Consider the following 26,737-nt stretch of genomic DNA (forward strand, 5'->3'; position numbering starts at 1 on the left):
TAAATGCAAAGCTCCATCCCACCAAAACTGATGCTTATCTGATGTCCAACTACACCCCAATGCCATCTTTTACTTTGTTTTTTTATGTCAAACATGATGGATCGCTCGATCATTAAAACATCATTCGCTGCTCTTCGGAATTCAATCATGAAAAATTTACGGTCATTAATTTTATGAGATTTATGTGAAAAATTCCCGCCAAAATTTTCCTTCACCAAATTCGGATTCGAATATAAAAAATACATGTATCAAAAATCTTGCATCCAATTGATATTTTCCAATGTTGTCTTCATAATCCCATCGATCGTGTCAGTTCTGGGCACCAAGTTCAAACGAAAACTTATTACGATTCAGGAAGTGGTGATATAAGTAATGATTCATTACCTCTGGGTCAAAACGGACGTTAGTGTGCGGTTGATAAATAAATAGAAATTGGAAATCGAAATTAATAACTGACGAGGGAATAAAACCGAAGATCGATTGATCGGACATCTCTTAATTCATCACACCGATTTCGCAAGCATTTCATTTCAAAAAACTTCAGTGCTTTTCTTACCCCTGTTCATCATTATGAAAACAACCATTTTAGATTATCGTTTCCGAAATTCACTCTTCGCGACCATTCCAAAGTCGATCCTCGGCACCGCCTCAGCCGAGAGTACTTTGAAGCTAATTTTCATTAATACCACCGACCAGGACGGGGTTACCTGACGAAAATGACTAAGTCCCTACTCCAAGGCCCCCGTCTCTGACTACAGTGGTTGGTTGGTCCCATTCAAACTCTCTGTCTACAACTAGGTCGCTACTCTCGATGACCGCGTTCACATGCACTCCCCAAAAGCTCGCAAGCGCGGCAAATGACTTCCGAGATGACACACGAGCTTGTGCCACCTGGAGCCATTGAAGATTTCCGACTATTTCCGCAATGAATTCCCGCTTTCGTGCATATATCGGACAGTCTATAATAAGGTGATGGACTGTCTTCGGCTAGTTCGCAGTCGCGGTATTTTTCCTACCAGATGATGACGGCAGTTTTCGTCGTGGTGCTAGTGAAGTTCAGTACAGTGTTGAAGGGTACATGTGCACCAAAGTCGAAAGTCACCCGGCCGAGATAAATTGAGCGCCGTTTGACGTTTTACGCTTCGCAAAGCATTTCTTTGCATCTTACGAGACATGACACTGAGAGGGTAGATAAAAAAAAACCTCCAAAAGATATGAGAATCTTCCTCCCCTTTGTTGAATAATTTGTACTCGAAGGTTTAACATTACTCACTTGACTCAATGGACGAATTCTTTCGTGAATTGATTTCTCAGCCTGCAATGCGGACGGAGGTGGATGATCCGGGGTTGGGGGTTGAATATAGTGAGTTGGACTTGTTGGAATTAGCATCTGAACGCGTTTCAATCGTTTGTCAGTGGCTTCAGTGAGCATTTGAGCATCACCATCGCGTTTATCATCCAACAAACTCTCCTGCGATGATTTTAGTGTCAAAAATGCATTTGACACGAATATCTGGTCATGAGAAACTGCACTCTCACTGCATGGAGATACATCAACACCTGGACTGCTCTCGAAGTCATAATTCTCATAAGCTCGTTCAGCATGTCGGCGGAGTTTTCGTCGTGGATTTTGTAGTTTGATGAGCCTATCACCGTAGACTGCTGTCACTGCTACTGGCTCAACCTCGGCACGTTTGCTACCCTCACTGTGACGAGCTTTCATGTCCACGTATTGATCGACACTTCTTGTTACGTGACGCAAATGGTCCCTACGGGATTGCAGGGTCTCCAGATCTATGTGACTTCTGGCTCCACTTCTTGCCAAGAATAAATATTCGTAGTTACTTGGACCCAATGAGCAATCAGCGGACAATGACATCTGGGTCTGGAGGTGTGTTGGTGATACTGATAGATTCCTTCGAGGTGGCTTTTTTGGTGGAGTTGGCTGAAAAAAAATAATCACTCGATCGTGAAATTCATCGAAAGGGTGATTTGTATGTTGTTAGAGGGTTTGGGAAATATTTGAAGGCAATATTATCAAAGAAAATCGGCAATTCAACCTTATGCGATGGAAGAAATTTTTTGCTTTAGCATAAGAATATCATTTCATTTTCGAATTTCCTAATTGATGTTATAAATAATGTAGAATGATGCCAAACGTATGGATACAACGGTCATTCATTTCGCTATTCACCTGGTGGTGGTTCACTTAAGCAACCATTAAATATTCATGGGCTAATGTCCATCTTCTTATCAATCATCTACTTATTGAATGTTTCGTCTCTTTTTGATTTTTTCCACAAGTTAACTTCCTCACGTCATTCATCAATTTCTTTGTGGCCTATTAGACTTGAAATTATCCTTAAACGTTTGTCAAAGAAGCAAATCTTTCGAGTAAATTCTATGTTGGACTTGATGTCGTAACACACTTCATCTTTACCATTACCATCAGAGCTCCACAATCTTTTAAAAAAATACTCACAGAGACTTTGCTATTAGAAGCCGGACTATGAAGAGAGCTCGACAAAGGTGCCATCGGCAAATATATTCCCGGGGTGCATGAATCACTCGGCAAACATCGTCTGTCTCTTCGACATTGTCCACCGATGCTCGATGAGGAGGAGATGCTCAATTGGTCTGATTCCCTAGCACTCAGTCCCTGGGTCAATGTCAAGGACAAATCCTCCGAGGCATGACCCTCTGCGCAACGAGGTGCCGGTGGTGTTTGATACAGACCGCTGTCGGAACCCCTGAACAATCAAACAATCAGAGAAAGACTGTAAACGTATGTTTAAACAATGAGCATTTCTATTTATCATCAAAGCGCCCTAATCGACATCGAAGGCTAAAAACGCAGACGTCAAGACTCAAACAGCTAAATCGAAATCAATACAAAAATTGGGTGCGTGGAGTCCCTACGCGCGGAAAAAGTGAAACTTCTTAGTGATATTCCAAGAAATTACGTATCATTTCGTATGAGAGAAAAATAGCGAGAGGGAAGCGATAAGAATACGATGGAGTGATTTTCCGAAGTCGCCTAAGAAGTTTCACTTTAAAAATACTGACGATGATCTGTAACAACGAAAAAGCACTTGTTTGATGAATGTGTTCATACCGTAGTGTGTCACCAGGTGATACTGGTGTTGTGTGAGTAGATGTGTTAAACTCTCTTTCATCGGGTGTGCGATCGGAGCTTGTGAATGTATTAAGTGAGGTCATTGTATCAGACATTGACAATAGTACACTATCAAACAGCGAACTTGGATCAGAGTAGTCGTCATTCATCAGCCCAATTCCTTTGGCTTCCAGTTGATCATCACTGAAATGCCTGAACATTTTCTCCATTACTCACAACTACTCAAGACTACTCACTAATTTTATTCTTTATTTCACATGACAACGAGTCTCAACCTGAGTACATTTACAAAATTTTAATGAATCCCACGGAACCAGAATAAAAAATGAAATACTCTTTGGACGAAGGGTTATGAGTTTTATGCTGAGACGGGGCTAACATTTACATTGTTTAACATGATGGATTCATCTCGAGGCGGGTGGTACCCCGTCCACCAACGTCAAACATTCAATAGTAACATGATGTAGAGGGGAGGTATAAGAGAAGAGAGAGCTTTCCAAGCTCCCTCTGGCCAGTGAGGTTTCAAGCAGTGGCAAATCGAGAGAGCCCCCATAGTTTGTACCAGTGCAAAAGGGTGACCCCGAGGCGAACACCGACGGACTCCAACCATCGCCCTGCCTACATCAGGAAAATTAAACCAAGCCAAGCGGTGCTTAACGCGCTGGAGCTATACCACCTTTTCACCTCCTCCTCCTCCTCCCCCCCATTTCTCCTCTCCCATCCCCTACACCTCTTCAACCATTGGGGTTACCCTTCCTCTACCTCCAGCTCCCCCTACCCTTTTTGAACCCACTCACCCAATCCAGAGAAGCGTTATGCCACACAGTTATTCCTGCACCTTCCAGCATTCACCTTCTCTCATTTGGATATTTCCATCCCCCTTGCACCCCTCGTCTACTATAGACGTGTGTTCGGTCTACATCTGTGCTTTTGTTTGCTCACATCTCCTGTATTAAACGTGAAACGTCCGGGATTTCAGGGCGTCTATATCGACATGTTGCAACTCGCCAAATATCACCCTCACAACCCGGTCAGAATTTGTAGTTGAAGAAAGAAGAGAATGCAAGGGGAGAATGAGAAGAAAATTTTGCTTGAAGATGGCTGTTGGCCTTTGTTAGGAGAATCCACTGTTTTTATTTTCTTGTCCATTCTTTTTTTGTCTGCTCTAATTTTTTCAGTATGTTCAGTAAGCGTGGACTTCATCAAGGGAGGAAAAATGGAAATGAGATGGGTGGGCATTTGGTACTGTCGTTGTGATTGTTGTGATATTTCTTGATGCATTCGTCGTAGATGATTCTAACGTGAGGTAATAGCATTGTTCTTAATTACATTCTCGCGAGACTCGAAATTGTAAACACCCTCCGCGTTATTATTATTGTAATGAGAGTGATTTATGATGATGGTTCGTACTTGTTATGCAATCTTTGGGGAGGATTAATTAATTTAGGTGGATAAGGGAGATTGTATGGAACGTGAAGCTTATCACTGTACAGAGTCAGTTCATTCGTTCAGAGCCTGAACCGGAAAGTTCTATTATCTATTGACTACTTTCTGAAGTTCTCCGGAGTAAACATTAAAGTATTAACAATTGATAGTTATATGTAGCGCATAAGATGCATAAGATATAATTTTCTGGATAATTTATGAATATTTATTGTTCGGAGAATAAGCCAAACCGTTGGGATGCATTAAATAAAAAAAGGAGATTATGAGTTTATGAAGTTGAGGATTGCGTTGAGTTGTTTCATTGAGAAGACAACAGTCTAGTTGTAGATAAGTGATTTGTTGGGTACCCCAATGTTTTAATTAACATTTTTACATTAACTTGACCGTCCGGAGAGTTCTCCAATTGAATTACTTGTAACGTACATTCCTCAATTAAAATTACCTTCAATAAAGTCTCATTCACGTTGTCTCTGGGAATTCCCAACCATCGTAGACCCTACGACACTCATTGCAAAACCTTTCCCTCCACTTTCCGTAGATACTCAATTACTCAGGCGAATAGAACTGAGGAGTTCTTTAATTGTAAGTTTAGTATTAATTTAGCACATCAGCAAGCTAGTCGTCTGAGCTATGGAATTCTCTCACAATTATATTGTTGAAAAACTAGTGTTTCTCAAATAAATATATAATCAGTTTTATTTGAAGAATAAATCTGGGTTAAGAATTTTAGTTATTAAGAAACCAACAGTTTGTTGAGACACGCAAATGTTTCCCAAATACTCCATGGTGGAGTGTAATTAATGTGTCATGTCTTATGGAAGGTATCGTATCTTATTATGATTGCGTCGGACGAGGTGATGAAAAAAGGGTTGGGGAAGGGTAAAATCATTTGAAGAGCTGATCCTATGTTTTGAGCGATTGGAGAGACGGGAAAGTCTCTCCAATCGCCTAAGGCCTATTTTTCAAAAAATAGTCTAAGCCCCAGTACCCCAAAAAGTTATAAAAATAGGTGATAACACAGATGTGTAAAATAAACTGCGAAATATTTGCATTAGAAAATGTCTCGATCACGTTAGTTACGGAGACCAATTATTGGTGGTCAAGGGAGAAAATGCAATCTCAGTAGAAATGTAGTTACGAATAATAAAAGGGATGAGATTCTTACCTTCTTCAGAGCTCATATTTCATCTGAATGTGAATGTCCGTATTGTCTAAATTATTACGAGTATAACATCAATGACGTAAAAGTTTCAAAACTTACAAAGACATGACAGATGTACCGGAAACTCGACGATCCTCGTCCCGAGGTTTGTGGTAAAATTGCCATTGTGTGGGCGACGATCCTTCCCCGGGGGATAAATCATCGCCGGGACGAACATTCTCATAGGGGCTACCCAGCGAGTCATTGCCCTGGACTGGTATCGGTGGGAGATTCTCACTATCTGCATCGCTCTCCACTCCGGAAGACGATCGATGACCTGAACAAAATATGAAATTGAATAATAAATGATAACGACTGATGTTAAATCTCGGTATCCATTTTATTATCATGAGCACATACGTTTTATCACTGCAGTGATATCGTGCGTAACATGAGGTGGAAATTGTCCTAGTAAATCCAAAACTGTGTTATGCCGCGAATCACGAATGCCAAGGTCTACTCCACGATCCAAAAGTGCCCTCACAACTTCCATTTTACCGCAGAGGGCGGCTTCATGCATCGCTGTACCCGCTGAGGTTCGCGTGTTGACGTCCACCCCAGAAGCCAATAATACCTCAACCACAGCTCTGCAAACATAAAAATATTTTATCGTCAGAATCGTAATGCTGAAGGAAATGAAACCTTTGGCGAAGCAATCAAATTGATCAAAATTGTTGCATTAGAGGTCTCGAGTATTTCTATTATAAGAGTTAATTTTCAGAAAATTCTTGTAGTTTTAAAAGTGTTTCACTTTAATTTGTGCGTGTGGTGTTGATTATTTTTGGAAATCGTCAATACTTCGCACTAAAATTTAGAAGAAAATAACCAAAGTCAAACTAGATGGCATCAATTTAACTCTGCATTATTCAATCTGAGGTAAGACTTTCGGTTTTCCTTCAACTCTTTGTTTTCATCAAACAAAACTTTTGTTTGGCGCTATGTTTTATTTCTATTTATTTTGCCAAAATTCAGGGCAAGCTACTTCACAAAACTTTTTCCTGGCGCATTTTTTATAACAATTTTTTTTTCAGCAGATTTCATGTATTTACTCAAAATAAAAAATGAAGTTTTTAAGTTTCATGGACTTTGCTTTTTAAAATTGAACTTAGAATTCAATTCAATAGAGTTAATTTTCCATTCGACTTCTTTGAATATTCACACACACACATTTAAATCCACTATCGGTAATACTTCAATGTCGTACGTACATTTGAGGCCCCTTTCGAGTGGGTCAGTGCTGCCAACGCCACCAATTGATTCTCACAATTTTATGATGTGAAATCGTGAGAATGTGAATATGGGACCGATTCAAAAAATATGAAAGATGTACCATTGAAAAGAGAATATACTGTAACTAAGGACAATATTATAATTCATCGTCCCCTGGTCAAGGTCCTTATTAAAAATCATGGAGGTGTAGCGGAGGGGGTAATTGTATCGTGTATAAACACCCGGTAGCGGTCGGCTAGATTCGGGATGGACATTCAGAACCCAAACTTTTTCTAAATCTCTAATAAATTTCCGCATATACTAATCCACCACAATTTGTTTTATTTTTCTATCATTATATTCTTCTGATAACTTATCACATTACCCATTTCTGTATAAACCTGCAAATTTAGATAAATTTAACTGCAAAAACTACCCGACTTTTCTCCTCTCACCGAACATTTTTTTATTCACCACTTGCTATTCATGAAAGCCCAGAAGAATTATTTTCAAAAAAATTTCATATCACGAAGACAATCTGACGTTGTGATAACGTGTCCTATCCAGGATAGAATCAATTCCTCGGACAATTCTATATCAAAATACGGCTGGTGTTATGCATACAGAAATATTCTGGTTGCCAGGACCATTCCGCCGTTGGGCGAAGGTACCGACTGCAAAGGACAGAAACATCCTATTTGTATTGCAAGCCAGTGTGGAAGGGAGAAATTCATGGAAAATACACGATATATATCGCACATGGGAGAGTTGGAATATAATGCCACAGGGATGAGCCATACACAGGGAAAAGGGAGGGAATCCAGTGAATCAAGCAACGGCAACGGCAGCCATCCATCGCTAGATAGGATTGGAGCTGGGGAGATCGGATTCGCAATGCACCTATGTTGTTATTACCGTACCATAGGGGTATTTGTACTGGCTTACCGAGAGCAGAGATATTGAATCCGATAATTGACATTACCCCGCCTGATCGTGTTCACCATCCACCATCACTCCCCCATATATATTTTCCCTCTCCCTCTATTTCATTGATGAAATTTTCCTCCTAAAAATTTTAATTCTCCGTGAAAATTTCCGAGACGAGAAATTTCTCGCTTCTATGCAATTTTTTTTTCATAAAAGTCCTGTTACGTCACACCTACACCCGAACGAGGATTTTACAAATGCGCTTTTAACAGAATTTACCCCTTCGTTATTTGGCAGAAAAAAAATCCCATGTTTCCACCGTTATTTAACCAAAATTATTTAACCGGAAGGATAAAATGTCAGCGGTTTTGGAATTGTATCACGGAGTGGGGGAGTTTTAGCTCTGTCTCACTCGGTATCAGACTGGGAAATGCTCGGGAATTCATTCGACTGTAATGAAATGCGATCATAGCATTATAGTCGAGGCGTTGTTGAAACGATTATTGGCATTCGACGTATAGAGGCAAACGCGTTATGACGAGATAAAAACACTGTGCGTGGGAAAAAAAAACATGAAGGTAGAGGTGGATGATATGGTGAACAGAGAGAGAGGGAGGGGAGGGGGGTGATTACAATGTAACATTGTTGGTAGTTTCGCGGCAATTTCAATTCACAACAATTTAAATTTCTGGTATAACCCGAGATTATTCTAAAGGATTAAAATGGAAGATTAAATGGTGATCCAAACATAACACGGCTATGTCGTTTATCAGGGTGAGGGAGGGGTGAGAGAGGATTTTGATGGTCATGTTACTGTGAATTCATGAGGCTTGGGGATGGGGGGAGGAAAAAGTGATTTTATTTTGACTCTTCATTTTGCATGATCAGGGGCGGGTTTTTGGTGGATTTTTAGGCGGTGGAAATTCAAGGGGAGTTTTTTAGGGGTGGAATATTAACGACTTTAATGATGAGAGGATAATGGTAAATCGAGGGGAGATGAGAGGAGCGAGGAAAATATTTAATTAAACATTGAAATGTGATGAAGGTAATCGATGATCATAATCACGATATTACTCTGGGACAGAATCAATTTCAAATTTTCTAAATCTTTTTTTTTTGGTTTTATTATTTTCGTATAATGATCAGGAAATATAGTTAAGCTGAGGAAAATTGTGAGGGTGCGAATGTACTCATAAAATAAATTTGTATAATAGCCTCCGTAATGTGATGATAATTGTCAGAAGTGAAATTCAAACTTTTCTCTCTAAAAATAAATATCCAGGCACACGTTGCCAATTTGATTTCTTTAAATGAGTGTACAGATATTGTTAGGTGAAATTGGATGTATTTATGGGAAAAATATTGAAAATTGTCTTTAAGGAAAGGAAGGGAAATTTTGTAGTGGAAGAATTTTCAAGAACTTTGAGTCATTTGAAATTAAAAGGGAGATTCCCCTAATTGTTGCAAATATTTTGGGGATTTCTAGGAAATAAGTAAATGAAGATAAATATTTATGCTGGTCATATCATACTGACTATATCATGAAATTATCAATTGTTTAATCAAGATTTCATAATATTAGAGCGTAAACTGTTGAAATGTATAACTTGTAGATATTTCTAGACGGTTCGCGGAAGATTGAACACAAAATTTTTAATAATATTCTGAGAGAAAAAAGTTTTTTGAGAAAGGTAGCGAAATTTTCAAGAAGATGGTATCTAGTACTGAGAGAAGAAAACTTTAATAAAGAGACTTTGTGCTGCTTCGAAAAATAATGAGCAATTAATTGTAAGCATTGGGCCAGACCGTACCCCAAGGCTGACCCAGTATGACAAACCCATATCGCACCAATTCACAACCGTCGATCCAAGACTGCCAGGTTTTCGACCAGATCTGCTTCCGGTCCGCCCCATTAATTCCCGTTTACTTCGACGAACAGCCCTTCACACAATCCAAGTTCAAACTACCCTCTACTTAAGACCCCCAAATCAAAAAAATCGCCTAATTCTTCACGAAAAGAAGCTCACACACAGATAAAAAAATAGATAATTTCGCCAATCAAATTTGTTTTCGACAAATAAATGGCCGAAACTTTCATTGGAAAATCCGCTCTAAATTATTGCCAGAAGAATATTTAATTGGCAAAATTATATTTTTCTCTGAGTGCACTCAATTCCCAACAAACACCACAAAATCGTCTCCAAACGGCGGATAACAAATACGCTCCCGAAAATTGATATTTGATAGGTTAACAAGTTACCTTACGAAATCTATCAGCGTAATAGGTATGTCGTTGAGGCAAGTAGGGGATAGGGGGGATTAAACCCTCGACGGAAGATCTGCCCATCTCCTCACCCCCTTTCACCCCCTTCATCAGGCAATATCTTAGGTCGACAACATGCAACGTCTCGTGGCTAATACGATTCGCGTAATAGGAAAGCGATCAGGCATTCGCACGGATGGCTGTTATAGGTACATCTATATAGCAAAGGGCTGAAGGGCAAGAGGGCGATAGAGAGAGGGAGTTGTACGAGAATAGGGAGCGGTTGATACGCAGGAAACTTGGGGGTGACCCCTGAGCGGTTGCCGTGGCCATGTCAATACCGTAGTATGAACCGACGGACACCAGGAAACCCACCCACTCGTCGATATATATATATATGTATGTGAAGGCCCAATGTATATCGAACTGAAACGGGATTATGCAACGGTGTGCTCTCTGATTGGCTCTAATCGGTGGGGGGAACACTGCAAATGGCTCGTCGTCGTTATACGAAAGGACTCGTATGGGGTTAAATGAGAACTGACGTGGCCCTCATCGCATAACGAACATTCCAGGCATTGTAATTCAATTGTGCAGTCGGGAAAATGAGGTGATAAGTTGGATATTATTTGTATGAACTGATACAGGAGAAAGGCAGACGAAGGTTCCATGAAAAGTTCGATGTTGACGATTTTTTTTGGGGAAAATTGGGGATTAGACAAATTTTTTGGAAAAAAGTCGAAATGTTTATTATTGAAAGGAGTTGAGAGTTATTGAAATTTCAAGGATTTTTTTTGAGGAATTTTGGGTGAGAGTAGAAAGTGCGTGTAGATGACGTCATGAGGCGTAAGCAATTCTTAAATTTAAAGAATTGTTTAGTGTGCATTACTCGAAAGATGAAATTAAAACATATGACCGAATTATATCAAATTATATTTTAATTAAAAGGGGTATTATGGTATAGAGTTGATTATTCGGGGAAAATGGGATCGGGGAATTGGGAAGCATATATATAATAATTTGGGACAACTCTAACATGTAAGGGCGGCAAGATGACTGTGGAGTCGGGGAGCGTTGCGATTAACTCCTGTCCGATGTAGCAGACGAAGAGGTCAGTCACATAAGTAGTTACAAGACTAACGATATCGGATTGGTTGATACTCTAGTGACAACGCTACGGCGGCATCTGGAGGAACTCCAAGTTGTGAACGAAACGTGAAACTTTTCAATGGAAAATACCTCTTTGTTACTGCTGCTACGTTCAGCCCGTGTGGAAAAGTGCCTTGTCGTTTACTAGTAAACGAAAAGTAAAAAATTGTAAACGAAGAGACTTTTCGTGTACTAGTCAACGAAGAATGACACACTTCGCCACTCCCTGAACGTAACATCACTAATAAAAAGTATTGTTTCAGTTCGTGTGATCGGCAGCCCTCGGTTTCACCTCGAGTCAACAATCTCACACTCGTTATCACGTTGTCGCACTTGTATCGAAATATACTATTTCGTGGAAGTAGTAGTGACGAAAAGTGATAAGAGCGAAAAGAGACTTTTCCAAGCACATGTTTCAAAAATCCTTTTTTGTTCAATTGAGTTGACTGAAGTTATCAAGAGAAAATTTTGGGATTTTATGACTTGTAAGTTCCTGAAGTGAACTTGCAGATATTAACAATTCATCATTCTGTTACATTGAAAAAACGAGATTGACGGGGTTTAGAAAAATGAAGAGATGTCAATGACAGCCTTAGATATCATTACACATATGCGGCCAAACAAAGTAATTTATCACTTGATAATTGAACTTGCCTCGACCCATTGCCGTGTTCATTTGAAGAATATTTGTGATTTCTTCCCAGTTACAAATAACTACCTTTCATCCAGGAAAAAATAACTTCGGAGAAAAATCAACAGGAAAAGTTGACTCACCTGTGGCCATTTCGCGATGCCAAGTGCAGTGGGGTGTGGGGGAAGATCAGGGATGAGGAAGAACATCTCAGCGGTTCAATCAACTCAGGATGAGTTCTCACCAACAGTTGCACAGTCTCCAACCTACGAATCACCAATTTATAAATCTCCCAATTTGTTCATTAATCCTGATTGTACCCGCAATTTATTCCAAAATTTATTCATCTCTTGACCAGACTTTTTTTGGATATTTACCTGCCATATTGAGCGGCGAGATCGAGTGCAGACTCGCCTCGGCTGTTACGGATACTGGGATCACATCCGTATTGCAGCAGCTGTGACACGACTTCCGTGTGGCCATACTGTGCGGCACAATGGAGAGCCGTTTCATTGTCTTTTGTCTGTAAAAATAAGAGTGCTCATCAGTGAAATATTTTTTTCAAACTTTGTAAAAATATATTAATGGATCGGTGAATTTTACGTACTGCGAGATTAACGTTTGGTACAGATGGCCCTTGACTCAGAATTAATCGAACGATATCTGCGTCCCCTGCCCATGCGGCCAAGTGAAGTGGTGATGAGCCCTTTGCATCGACGACATTCGTCGAAGCCTCGTATTGAAGAAGTGTCTTCACAACGTCCCTAGAATTTATCATCAATGTGTGAATTATGTTTAACATAACAAAAACTATTGTTTCACAGCGCACACGAAGAGAAATAGTAAAGATTACGTAACTGGTCACGTAATCCATGGGCGGAGATAATTTCTTGGTAGTTGTTATGGGAACAGAAGGGAATAATTCCGAATCGGATACGAAATTACCGCAGATCGAGGAAAATTTAACTGGAAGCTGGAAATTATTGCGATACGGAATGTCTTATTTTTGAAGATTTTTAATGAATGGCAATTAAAAAAAAAGATTTCTATTGATTATTTATATATCCGCATGTTTTTACGAATTCCTTAGTCATTTTTTTTCAATAAAAATATAGTGCGGCAAAAGCCCGCTCACAGAATAGGTACGTGGAATCCCCCCCCCCCCAGTCATGGGACAGATGACTTATTTTTACTGAACTCTACGTAATGTTTACCGGACGAAAATGTAAAATTTCAGCTCTGATGCGTAATTTTTATTGAATTTTACTTCGTGTGCGGATTATGTTTGGAAACGTAATTTTTACGTTTCTTTTCTGGGACCTCTTACTGACTATTTCTCTCTGTGTACTAAATCAATACTCCCTGCATAAATTTAAGACTAATTTAGTATAAAAATAAATTCTAAATGCGCTTTTTAATCGAAAATATTACTATTAACAAAGTTTCTCTTTCAAAAAAAATGTCCAACATACGATAACCACTTGATTATTGGATCTTATTAAATTTAGAGATTTTTAAAATTACGATTTCTTACTTGTGACCGTTCAATGCAGCATGATGTAGTGCTGAGTAACCGCTAGCATCCTGCACGTTAGCTCCTGGTCCACGTCGTAAACTGTAATAATAAAAAATCCCTTGTTAATCCAACAAGAAATTCGACTGAATTGTTCCCAACTTCACTCTCTGTTATCACATGAGGGAATTCAAGAAAATTGGAAAAATCAAAAAAATTAAATTGATCTACTTTGTTTCCATCGTCACGATGGACATTTCTCGCCTCAGTGGGAAATTTTACCTAACACATCGCAAGAAATATTCATTCAAAATTCCAAACCTCAACTTTTCTTACCAATTACAAAAATAACTAAACAAAATGCCGTCTCGGTAGAGCAATTTTTTCCTAAAAAATTAGATAAAAATTACAAAAAGTTTCGAAAAAAATTCGTAAAATTTTCCTCCACTAGATGTTGCTCTGGATAAGGTCCATAATTTTTATTCAATATATCTGTCTGTACACAAGTCCGATCCGTTCCTCCTCTAATTGAGCTACCGCGAGTCTTCCACCTCATCCCCCGAATTTATCATCCCTTAAAACTCATATACCCGCTTCTCCTTCAAGAATGGTAGAATTGTTTCGGCTCTCTTTACCTCTGAACTCATCCACGCTCCGTCCAATTAATTCAACGAGCAATGGTCTCATTGGAGTATTCCCCATTCACCCCTCAACCCCTAACGTCTCCTCTACACCGTGTTCTCGTCGAGCGCTTCATTTCCGCAATCAAGAATTCACGTTTACTCTCACGTCAACATCTGCGTATTCAGGCCTTTGCTCTCTCATCCCGTTGTATATCACCTTCTCTCTGTTTAATCGGGTGCGGGCCAAGTTGTCAGTGAGCTAAAGGTTATTGTAGACCGTCCTACCCCCGTCCCAAGTCTTCCCAAAATGATGACGCGAGGGAAGTCAGATGCTTGTGGTCATGAGGAACTAGGGAAAGAAATTTATAGCAACGATAATCTTCATGGGATAATCCCTCGTGGTCTTGTCTGCGTTTTGGTCTAGGATACATGCTCTCGTTAAACGCCATTGTTGCATACCCCGCAACGGTTTCAGACTCGGTTATGCGAGAAAATATCTGCATACCGGGTTCAGACGTGTTGAGGGTGCGTGCGGGCGACATAATAGCCATTTATCCACCCCTTCCAGAAAAAAAAACCGAGAAAATTTTTTGGAAAAATTCTAGTCCAAATATTAGAAAAAATCATAATCGCTCTCGGTTGTGAGTAAATCTAACGCTGCTGTTGATTTTTGGAGGTTTTTCTCGAATACAAAATTCACCCCTCTGATAGTTTTTGTGTTTCCATCCCTCAGAGGGTGGGCTACGGTTTCATTGGAGGAGGGCCAGGGAAAAAGCACAAGAGTTTTTCTACTTTCCAGTGCTGGTATATAAATGATGAATATATTTACAAGTGCAAGGCAAATGAATAATTTCATTAATTCAATAGCAAAGTGGTAAAATGAGATAAGTTGACTCATGCTTGAGTCGAGCTTTTGATCGACATCTCCAAATCTAAGAGAGATAGCAGATTTTTTATCAGAATTTTTGGTGTAGCTCTCAATTTGCTCCACAAAATTTTGCCATCTCCCCTAGGCTTTGAAATATTTATCAAAAGTTGGTCAATAGATGTGACTTATGGCGTTTTACTACTTCATGACGGAATTAGTGATAATTATTCCATAACTAAGCTTTTTCACTCTATATTTTGTTATTTGCAGAATTCCTAACAGACGCAACAGCCAAAGTTATCCTGCAGTTTGTCAAATGTAAAATGCAGTTTGCAATACTGTATTGAAAAGAAATTCTACAATTTGATGGTGTCTGTAAGTGCAAAAACAATTGTCAATGGGCACGGTAGAGATTCTATGCAGATTATTTTAGAGGTTTCTTTACCGATCCTGCCCTGGTTTTTTTTTAATTTGATGACAGTCTCCCATCAGAAAATTTTGAGTAACATGAACAACAGAAAGCGCTAAAGAAATAGCAGACTCTAGGAAACTTCTTGTGACCACATATTGACTTTCTAAACTCTAAATTTTATCTGTCAACTTTTTATGGTTTAGGAAAATTTCTTCGAAAATATTGCACAAGATTTAAGAAGTTACGAGGCTGATATAAAAATTAGTCTGAGCAGGGAGCTCTAGGACAGCGTTATGACTGATTATTGTCTGATATTGTTTATTGATTGAAACACCCTATTAATTTCAAACCATTTACTATAATCACATGATGAATCGTACGAAGTGTATTAGATTGTCAGGAGCATAGAGTGCATTTTCGAATTTTGATGTGACTTTTCTTCCTCCGTAACTACCAAGAAGTGAGGAAAAAATACCCAGAATACCCGTTAGATATGGCAAACCCCAATCATCCCCTATTGTCCCGAAAAAAAGCACTTCCATCCGGTTAGTACTTCCCCCCAATTACGAGAATCCTGTTTATTGCTCTATATTTCCCAATGTTCTGGTCACCAAACCTCGACAACATCATCAATTCCCCCATATCAAACAGTCTCCCTCCCGCTGCCCTCGCAATATCCTCCAAAACATATATTTATTGGTTCCTTCAATATCACAATATTTCCCAAATTCTGACGGTCTTGGGGTTAATATCGTCTCTAAATCAAACAGATCAGAGTAAAGATACCTTGGCTTTTTCAACAACTATATTCCCCTAATATTATCACATATAATACCACAAGTGGTTCAAAATTATCGAATATTTCCCGATAGATTCGTTGCAAACAAATGAAGGAGTCAAGTTTTTCAGGCTAAAAAATCACGAGTGCGAAGCACGAGTGATTTTTCCTGAAAAACTTGACGAGCTTATTTGTTTGCAGGGAACCTTGAGGGAAATATCAGATAATTTCGAAGTTCGAGTGGTATTCGGGGGATTATTTTTTGCATCCAAATCTTGGCCGATAGAATTGCACCATGAGACATAATTTTCAACGAATTGCTATTTAATCTGTCAGATACAATTGAGGGTTACTTCAACATTTGTTTTTTTTTATATATATCAACATGCAAAATTTCCAGTGAAATTTCCAAGAATTTCCGCTGAAATACCGTGTTGACTATATATAATAACGTCGAATGGTGCAATCCTATTGGCCAAGATTTGGATGGGAAAAATAATCGCTGATATTCGAGGTAGGCTATACAAAATATCAACAAATGGTGCAATTCTATTGGCTGAAATTTGGGTGGGAAAAATAATCACAGGAATTAATTTTTCGTTCACCTCCGATCCGAACTAGTATGAACAACAATGATAAATAGTTCTGGTTACGCAAAATGTTTAAAGAAAAACTGGATCAATCGGATCTGAAGTCTTCTTGTGTCGTGGACGTGTCCTCACGTGTGTTTGACAATTGCCAAAAGCATTGCCCTAATAATTATATATTGAATAAAATTTCCCCAGTGAAAATTGCCTCAGGCCGCCCTAAAGTTCGATAAGTATTTCATCTGCTAGGAGTCAGGTCTATCTGACCAGCCGATGTCTGATGAAGACCTGATCAAATATGGATTCGGTTATTCGGAACCGTTGCTGTGCGAAACATTTGAGATAAAGAAACAAATTGAAAGAAGTTTTTCAAGTAAGACTCAAGAAAACAGATCAAATTAATATTCACGAAACGGAAATGGCACTGAACCAAACAGACTTGATCCAGTCTGAAGCTGTGCGCTAAACTTCAATCCTGGATCATAGACTTGATCCAGTCCAGACCCCTAGACATGATTCAGTTCAGAATTACCGACTTGATGCAGTCCTAAACTACAGATTTGATGCAGTCCTGAACGACAGTTTTGATGCAGTCCTAAACTACAGACTTGATCCAGTCTGGAACTATGGACTAGACTCCAATCCTGAATCATGAACTTGATCTCTTCCAGATCGATTCCTGATTATATGACTGATCCATCTTCGATCCAGTTACCATATGAGATCCTGATGTATCATCAGGCTTGGACTGATCAAGTCCTGATCTGAACCTGATTGACATGTCTCCTCAGGATTGGCATGAGACTTCACAAAGTCTGAGGAGACTTCACCGAGCTTTCAGAGCAGAGCAGAGCAGCGAACAAGTGGGCAAATTTTACTGACTAATGTTTTATGACGAAAAAGACTAGAAAAGTGATTAAAATCCGCAGTTAACGAAACAAAAGTGTAATGATTCGAAGAGAAAGATCGAACGCAGAGCCGTTCGACTGAGAGGCGCTGAGCTTACGCTGGAGGCCATCGAACAATTACCTCAATTCCCAAGAAAATAAAATTCCTCTCCACATGAAAAACATTAAAACTGATCACATCCCTTATCAATTATCATCTAAAATTTTCACCCAGTGATTCTCGTCCCGTAACAGATGGTAATCACCAACAAACAAAGAGATCATTGAAGAACTGCTACCGTAAATTTAAAAAAACGTCACAAACCATCTCAGCCAACGAAAGCCTTCATTTCCAAATTATTTTCTCTCTGAAGCTACCGTCAAAGCCCACACCGCCCTCTCGATCCATTGTATCAAACATCAAAAAAACATGAGCAGTGGATACTGTTTTTTCTCTCGAGCATCAGCACTCAAGGAAAAAACAGAAAGAAATAAAAGGCAAAGGAACCGAAGGAATAAAATTGAAATGACTCTTGCGGACAGGAAAAAAGCTGGCACGTGCTTCCCGTTACGTTTCATCCACAAGTCGAGAAGACTCTCGACTTCCTTCCATTCCTCTTTTCTCTTCCGATCATCCGCTACCCTGTGTTTATTCTCCTCGCCCTCGTGAGAGGGCCGTCGGGATGGTGACACTCAAAGCCAACTACTCACTCATTCGTAGATTCTTACCCCCTAGTCGTCCACCCACTTTTGTGTGTTAAACCACCACTGAGTCTACACCGTCTTTCTGCATGTATTTGTATCACTGATCCTCGTTGAAAAAGGGGGTGGATGGGAGGGTTGAAGCAGAAGAAAGCGCAAGGGGCAAATAAATGTCACATGCCCATTGGGAACATTTGACTCCTCCATTCATCGTATTCAGTCCACTTGTCCAACGTTCCTTTAATTAAACCTACCCCAACCCTCGTCGTTTGCTCCTGAAGATTCCTAGCAAAAAGTACATCGACATTTTATTTCTCACATCTCTTTTCCTTTTCATCTTGTTCAAGCCCTCCGGGATCTCGAGCTCTACAAGGAGACAGTTGGTAGGATACTTTGGATTACTAGTTTTTCTGTCTCTGTTTATCCTTCGAAATGTGGATAAAAAACAGGAAGGAAATAGTGAGGATTTTTTCCCTTTCGGTTTCTCTTTTTTTTCAAGATCTTTTTGCTGGGAACTTAATTAAGAGTGCAACGGAGGACGAGATCAGAGTTACGGAAAGGATTTCTCGAGCTACAAGTGGAGATAGAGAGGGGGAGAATGGCCCTTTGACCCGCAATAATTTTCATTTTTTTCAACTGAGTTTCATCATATTATGAGAGAGATTTTTTCGGTTTTATTTAGGATTAGCTGGTCTCGCCCTTCAGCTCAGCCTTTCTTTGTAGATAATTTATTCTTAATGACGATAATTTGGGGGAGTAGTTTATTCGTTGCGTAAAAGTAATAATAATATAACGGGAAGCAGACAGCTTATTACAGATTTAGATTGTATTTTGATTAATTCGATTTAGCGGCGAATGTAAGGATTTCAGGGATTGATAGTAGTATTGTTTAAACATGGTGTTATGCTGAAAGGGCGTAACGAATTACTTGTTCATATGTGCATTTTATTTTGCACTTTCTACTTCGTCATCGTCAGTAGGAATTGCCAACCATTGACAACAGGGCCAAGCTTGGTTAACTCCAAACTGCCAAGCCTGGTATTTCCTAGTATGCAATTGGCTTCAACCGATGGTGATGCCAATCTAGGGCCAATGTTAGCTGACTAGGTCACCCCGAAGCCCAGTAGTGAGGCTAGTTCACGGCCTGTTTCAAGCTTCTTGCCAGGCTTGGAGCTTCCTAGAGGGGTTCTGGCTTCAGCCAATGGTCATGTCAATGGAGTGATAAAATTAAGGAAAATTTATTGGGGTTCATTGTTTTTTATTTTTATTAAAAAAATCAACAATTGTCTTATGTTTATTGTCGATTAATTAAATAGACTGATGCCTATTTCCACTTGCACGACTTTATGTATGGAATACGAAGTTTTTTATACGTTATGTTTAATCGTTTAATAGCACATTTTTAATAATGTTGTAAATGGAAAAAAATAAATGTTTTAATTTCGATTTTCAATCTATTTAATCCCAAGGCCTGGTTAACGCCAGTCTTTGGGTTACATTAGCTTGAATGAGGCCTGCTTTACACTGGTGGGCCCATTTTGGGCCTCACCCTTGGATCAAGCTGAACTTCCCACGCTTGCCCCAACGTTTCACTCCTAGTATATCCTACACTTGACCCAAGCTATGACACCAGTCTGGAAACCGACTTGGCTACCCTTGGTCCCGGCCTGGTCCAATTGTTAATTCCTATCTGGGTATTTGGTTGGATCATGCTAAGTAAACAATCAAGTTCGGAGTCATCGAACCTCTCCAGCATCCACTCTTTCATATACTAACTACGTCACTCTTGACAAATAATATTAAGTATCGCATTTAAAATATTATTTTTGTATATTTCAATATTTTTGCGCCTAAAGTTCATTTCCTACCACTGCATACCACTCCATGTCCTCATTTCCAAACTATTGTTTGTGAAAAAAAACCCAAGAAATGGAGATAAACGGAAAAGTGTCTTGGACTTGCGCCTGTCTCGCATAACTGTACTCACAAGCTTGTGGAAAACGAAGCGTCAATCGATAGTTTCCTCCCACGAAGAGTAAAAAAAATATATGAGCCGGGACGTGTATTCAACCCTCCCAGATATAACCGGTATAAATGGCCGTCGACAAAACGAAACCAGTGGGTTGCACCCTCTCAATCCTCCTCTCCATTTCGCACTCATTTTTTTATAGATTTTCTCTTTTTTATTTCCTCAAACATCAAAGGAAATACAAAGAAATCGACCGGAGTGGGTATGAATTAATTAGCAATCTCTAGACACGTAGGATGAAAGGAAGTGGGCTTTGTAGTTATGCGAAATAAAAAAGTGAAAGCTTAATGGGTTGGACGAGTGGCAATTCACTGGGATGTTTAGCAGCGTTAGCTGAAGTTAAAGTGTCACACATTACTTTAGGGTTTGATAAATGAGCAGTTAGAGTGTAAATAATTCTGAAGGGGAGGGAATTGAATTAATTGCTGTAATAATTCGTATTGCCTTAATAATACTTTTGACGTCAACAAAAGCCTCTTGAATTTATTCAGCTATTGCTTTGCTATTTTTGGACAGATTTTTTTCTAAATGTCCGTATCAATAAAATGAAATTAAGTTTAGAATTTATCATTAGCATTTTGATAATTGAAAAAAGAAAAAGGAAATTCTGCACCGCATCAGATACCTCGGGGCGAGGTTGACTATGAACAAATGGATATTCGCTAATAGTTAACGAATGTTGCTTGACTTGACAATCGCCATCCAAGTGAGTAATTCACGGAAATATTCGCATGTAATACCACAAGAGCTCCGAAATTATCGGATATTTCCCGATAGGTTCGTTGCAAACAAATGAACGTGTCAAGTTTTCCAGTTTAAAAATCACGAGCGCGAAGCGCGAGTGATTTTTCTGGAAAACTTGACGAGCTTATTTGTTTGCAGGGAACCTTGAGGGAAATATCAGATAATTTCGAAGTTCGAGTGGTATTCGGGGGATTATTTTTTGCATCCAAATCTTGGCCGATAGAATTGCACCATGAGACATAATTTACAACGAATTGCCATTTAATCTGTCAGATACAATTGAGGGTTACTTCAACATTTGTTTTTTTTTATATATATCAACATGCAAAATTTCCAGTGAAATTTCCAAGAATATCCGCTGAAATACCGTGTTGACTATACAAAATAACGTCGAATGGTGCAATCCTATTGGCCAAGATTTGGATGGGAAAAATAATCACTAATATTTATTCATACCATTGTTGTTCGACATTAATTTTTTGAATAAACCGCGTTTATCTCTACCCAACAGTCAAGTGCAATGTGGTCGCGACTTTGAGCTGCGCGCGCACAAAATTAATTTTGTACTTGTTTTTTGTTAACTTCGACTGAAAAACGTTCTGAACGGATGTTATTATTTTCGTAGAAAGTGTGTTTATGAATTTCTTTTAGATGACTGGAGAAATTTCATGATATTTTCTCCATTTTCTTGTGCGACTTATGCATTTTTCTACATTAACGGTAAGAACGCGGGTTAATTCGGCTGTTTTCAACAATTTATTGTATTCGACCCACGTTCTTCAAGAATCTGACACTTCGCACAAGACTTTAGAATATATCTAAGAATGTCTAAAAAAAATTTTAAAAATTTTGCAGCATTTTTATATCTCGCCTGAACATCCTTAATGAATATTCATTTGGCCATATTCAACTCGACCTTTCATTACAATTATAGAAGTATATAGGTATATTTCTTAAAGTTATTTACAGAAAAAATAACTTACAAAAAAAAATCAACGTAGAAGATTCCAGAGTGTTTCCACTCAGTTTATATTAACGTTTCTTCACGTTGCTTCCTCGTACCAATTACTGAATCAAGAAATTATCATAGTAAATCCACTGTTTTTTATATTTAATTAGACCCATATCCAATAACAATTATAGAGCTTCGTTTGGAATCAATCAATCATTCTATCAGTCTAAACGTGTCACCAGAGGAAAAATTAGAAATAGCCAATCATCTTTCCATTAATATTACAGTTTTATCCAAATTAACTGGCTATTCACAGTGCAAACGTAACTGAGCACGTGAAAACTGATGACTGGACTAATTAATCCTGAATAAGACACATGGAGAAGGCTCAATTATCGAGTGCCAAGGCTGGGAAGTGCAGAGTCGATGTAGCTGACACAGCGTTGAATTTGCTCTTCGATTTTCATCGTCAAATTGAATGGGGAGTAGGTCAATGGCTGTGAACTAGGTGCATTATGAAAACGAGTTTTATATCGACGTAAAACTTGACATTGTTCATGAGATAATTAGTGACAGGGGAAACAATGTGGGAGAAATTGGAGAATTGGAAAATAATTCGGAGTTGATTTAGCATTGATACAATCAACGTTTCATGAATTATTTAACGAGTTGTCTGTTCGACGCTCACAAATTCCGGAATCACAGCGAAACATGTTGTCAAATTGGTTTACAAATTAGTGATATTGAATGAAAGTGAAAAGATTTATTCATGTCAATTTGAAGAAGATTAAGTTGCAATTGATTTTCGAGTACACTGAGAGAAATAATTGATTTTATCAAGAAAATTTTATTTGGATCAAATATTATTGGGAGGCAAAATGTTCAAACGAAGGTGATTCTGTAATGAGCACTGCTTATCCCTCCCCTGAGATAGATTTGATTGAGAGAAATAGAACTTCTCTAGAATTGAAATTCCTTTCATTTATCGGATTAACAAGAGTATTTGATTTCTGGCCAACCATACGTTTTCGTATTTCCGGAAATTCTTTGGTGCACTTGGGAACCAAAATTATTATGTTTAAATATGTGGTTATAGTAATCAACACGTTTCTACGTTTTTTCAAGTAATTTATAATTGAACGGAGAAATTCATATAGTGAATGAGAGAGGATATTGTTGCATGGAAAAAGCTTTGAGATTGTAATGAGATATGGTCAAGTTGGCAGACGTTTATATTTCCTTCCCAGAGCAACAACATATTCATTTGCAATAACGGAATGACAGATTACAGCAATCATACACTAATTTGGATATTACAAACTTCGTTCAATGTGATGTATGAGAAGGTCAATTCAAAGATTGGCATCATTCCAGGAAACAACAATCAATTTACTCATCGAAGTATTTATTTCTTGAGTACAAACTGTTGATTGATTCAGGAAAATGAAATATTGTTTAGCTGGCGATCATATTATGTTTAAAAAAATCAACTTTTTTATTCTTGTGATGAATGCATATGACTCGTCTCCAAGAGCTGTTTTATTTGATTCAAGTAAATACGACAAGAAATGATCGATATTGGACTCAGATCTTATATATGCATTGCAATTTAGGTCTAGTAATTAACACTTGTCTCAAGAAAACAATATCTCATTAAAAATAATTGTTTTCTATTAGTGTACGTTGGTAAAGATCGGGAGAATGACGGCTTCAAACAATTTTAATGAAAATCCTCACATATTTCGAATTAGTTTTCATAAATGTAAGCCCTTAAACAATCGTATCTTGAACGTGACAATAATCATAAAGAACAGATGACATCAATAAATAAACAGGAATCATTCAGTAAATATCGCAACGCAGATAAATAAATTTGTTAGTCCAGCGAAGACTCGTTTAGTGGAATTTCCCAAAAAAAAAAATCACATCCAGTCAGCGTTATGTGAATTGAATTTTTTAAAACATCGATATTTTTTTAAACAATCCTGTTTTGCAAACAAATCAAAGAACGTGGTTAAACTTTTGCACAAACAGTGCATGTTTTTGAAAGTTAAATTTGTTGATTTTTTCATATGAACTGATGAGGAAAACACATTTCAATATTGCTATCAAAAAGTGGATCTTTATATAACAAATGTGGTTGAACAATAATTTAATTCCGAAAAAAAATACGATTCTGATTCTGATGGATGTTTTCGCGTATCCAAAACGTTTCTTTTCACACGTTGTGATAGAAAAAAACATTTAATACTCGAGAAAAAAGCAGGTTCCACTTACATTAACGTCAATTGACTCGTGGGAGAGTTACAGTACGAGCCAAAGTTGGGTTCAACAAACTAATGAACCAAAAACAACTTTAAAATGCATCTGCACAGGGAGTTCATACTTTACTTGATGATCGGCAGAAAATCGTCTAGACTATCCATTTTTTCAGGAAAATTTTCTCGGAAAATTATATCGAGCATAATCCTGATTCTCCCCCTACCTAATCCAAAATCCTATCCAAGAATTTCCTGATCCGTCACAGGATGTGGAACGCTATATAAATTTCCCGTCTTACATGAAAAAAAAAAGCTTTCCCCCAGGTGTGAATGGACGATGGAATGAAGATTGGATTAAGTTTTATTGAGAATTGATGGAGGTGGCTCGAGCCTAGATTCTCAAGGTTGAACCAACCTCGAATGAAGTTCGAAAACTCATAAAATTCCGAACTGGAATTTCCAGCCTCGATCAAGGCTTCGGTGACAATTCTTGATGGACCCTTCGAACTACCCGATAATTCGCCAATAACTAATTACCATTGCTAACTCCTTGAAGTGTGTTAGTGGAATAGACTTGAATTATGTTAGTGGAATCAGACTTGAATTCGACAATCGAATCAAGCTTCATTCTATCCTGAACCCTCCAACCTGGAAGAACAAGGCTCTTTCAAGATTGGATTGAGAATCGAAGGAGCATATACAGCTCAAGTTGAAGTTCAAATCAATATAGGATTCAACGATGGAGTCAAGATTGCTTCCGTTCTAGGTCTCCAAGGTTCGATCTCCAGCCCTGTATCTACACGGCAAGAAATTTTAGGTAAAAATTTGATCTCCAGGGGGTGAAACGAGGGACGAAGATGAGTTTTATCCCAAAAATTACCCTCCAAAGTCTAATTTTTCCAACAAAACTTGACCTAAAAAGTGATTGATTCTCATTTCGCTCTTCAGAAGTCTAATTTTGACCCAAAATATCTTTCCGTGTGCCTTGTTCCCATCGTCAGGATGGACACTTCTCACCTGGGAAGACCCATCTAAGGACGGGAAGTACTGACCTTCCTGCCACTAGTCACACAGCAAAATCGAGCTAGAAAAGATAACTTTTGAACCTTGATGCATCCCATGGTATTCCGCACGCATACGAAAATATTAATATACCCTAATAGCACTTCGCATCGCCAAACGATTGATTTTTCTATCCACCCGACACTTCTTATGACGAAGTTGCGAATTTTCTCGTTGAACCTCTCAACGTCCTATATTCAGCCCTCTCGAGACCATCAGTTATAGCCGACACTGCAGAGCGTTTCATCTTATCATCACACCGAACTGACCCCAAAAATAAATAGTCTCGAATGGATTCCATTATCCCCAAGTCGAAGAGAATGGACAAGAGGTCGATGAAAATTTTCTTCGACAAATTCAAGCCCCTGAAAAAAGCATCATAGCGAGAACATTGATGAGCTAACGAGTGAATATTTTCCTCTAGACCAAAGTGTCGAAAACAGGGTAAATAAGAAATATGTGCTACTGCATATAGTAATGCACTATATGGAATGGAATAGTGAGAGTATTTTCGATTGTGGCACGTGCCCAAATTCCAGAATCACGTGAGAAAAGGGATGAGAGGTGTAGGAATCGATGATTGAGTCAACTTTAGTTTTGATTTACCCCAAAGTAACTACGGATTCGTTTTGATCGGCCCATCCATTTATGCTGTATGGCTCATTAGTCACGATTTTTTTTAGTACCCACACTGAGAGAACATTTTAATAAATTATTAGTAATTATTTTTTGACACGTGCTCTTGGCTGTGAGTCAAGAATGCCACTGTGTTGATTAAGGAGATTCTACAGTAAATGCAACACAGACTTGACGCAACAATTGTACTTGTCAAAATAATTAAAAAACTGTACGATAATCAGTTCGAAGAATTCTACATTGAGAGAAAGGTTAACTAAAACGGAACGATTATTTTTTTACTCAACCAATCGAGTTTGTTCAATAGTGCCAATGGAATAGTTAATTGGTGTGACGAAATATGTCGGCACTATTAGGGGACTACGTGATTAAATTATATGTTTCAATCATTTATTCCAAGGGCTCCAAATATGAACCTTATGCCTCGCTCAAATTAGAATTCGAATTTATCGTACATTGGTTCGTATTTCCTGAATATTTCATCGATTTTTAATGGTTATTTGAATGTATCCCCTTTCGTAGATCTAAAAACTTATTACAGACGATATCAATAGAATCGGATCAAATAAGATATTTTGAATGGAATAATGACTCATTTTCAACGGAATGTTTCTTTATCTACGTTCTATTGGTAATTTACCTTGAAAATGTCTTCATTTTCAAACGTTGAAACAATAGAATTATATTTCGATACGAAAGAATCTGCATCAAACAAGATTTA

The 26,737-nt window shown here is 38.4% G+C and overlaps 1 protein-coding gene across 5 annotated transcripts in view; it reads right to left on the reverse strand.

Annotated features, from left to right (window-relative positions):
- LOC135167256 (ankyrin repeat and SAM domain-containing protein 1A-like) overlaps positions 1-26,737 on the reverse strand; it is a 77,238-nt gene that overhangs the window by 47,430 nt on the left and 3,071 nt on the right. For 3 of the 5 annotated variants that reach the window (XR_010299826.1, XM_064130279.1, XM_064130268.1), the window contains exons 2-10: positions 13,497-13,577; positions 12,570-12,726; positions 12,340-12,485; positions 12,106-12,228; positions 6,144-6,370; positions 5,844-6,060; positions 3,116-3,328; positions 2,483-2,750; positions 1,274-1,945 (exon numbers count right to left, since the gene is read on the reverse strand). Coding sequence is in view for 4 of the 5 variants with exons in the window: in XM_064130279.1 (XP_063986349.1) it covers positions 1,274-1,945; positions 2,483-2,750; positions 3,116-3,328; positions 5,844-6,060; positions 6,144-6,370; positions 12,106-12,228; positions 12,340-12,485; positions 12,570-12,726; positions 13,497-13,577 (2,104 nt within the window). In the remaining variant the exon portion in view is untranslated. The remainder of the gene's footprint in view (positions 1-1,273; positions 1,946-2,482; positions 2,751-3,115; positions 3,329-5,843; positions 6,061-6,143; positions 6,371-12,105; positions 12,229-12,339; positions 12,486-12,569; positions 12,727-13,496; positions 13,578-26,737) is intronic. The other 2 variants (XM_064130289.1, XM_064130298.1) reach the window with 2 other exon arrangements.

The sequence above is a fragment of the Diachasmimorpha longicaudata genome, chromosome 1 (assembly GCF_034640455.1).
Source record: "Diachasmimorpha longicaudata isolate KC_UGA_2023 chromosome 1, iyDiaLong2, whole genome shotgun sequence".
NCBI classification, from domain to species: domain Eukaryota; kingdom Metazoa; phylum Arthropoda; class Insecta; order Hymenoptera; family Braconidae; genus Diachasmimorpha; species Diachasmimorpha longicaudata.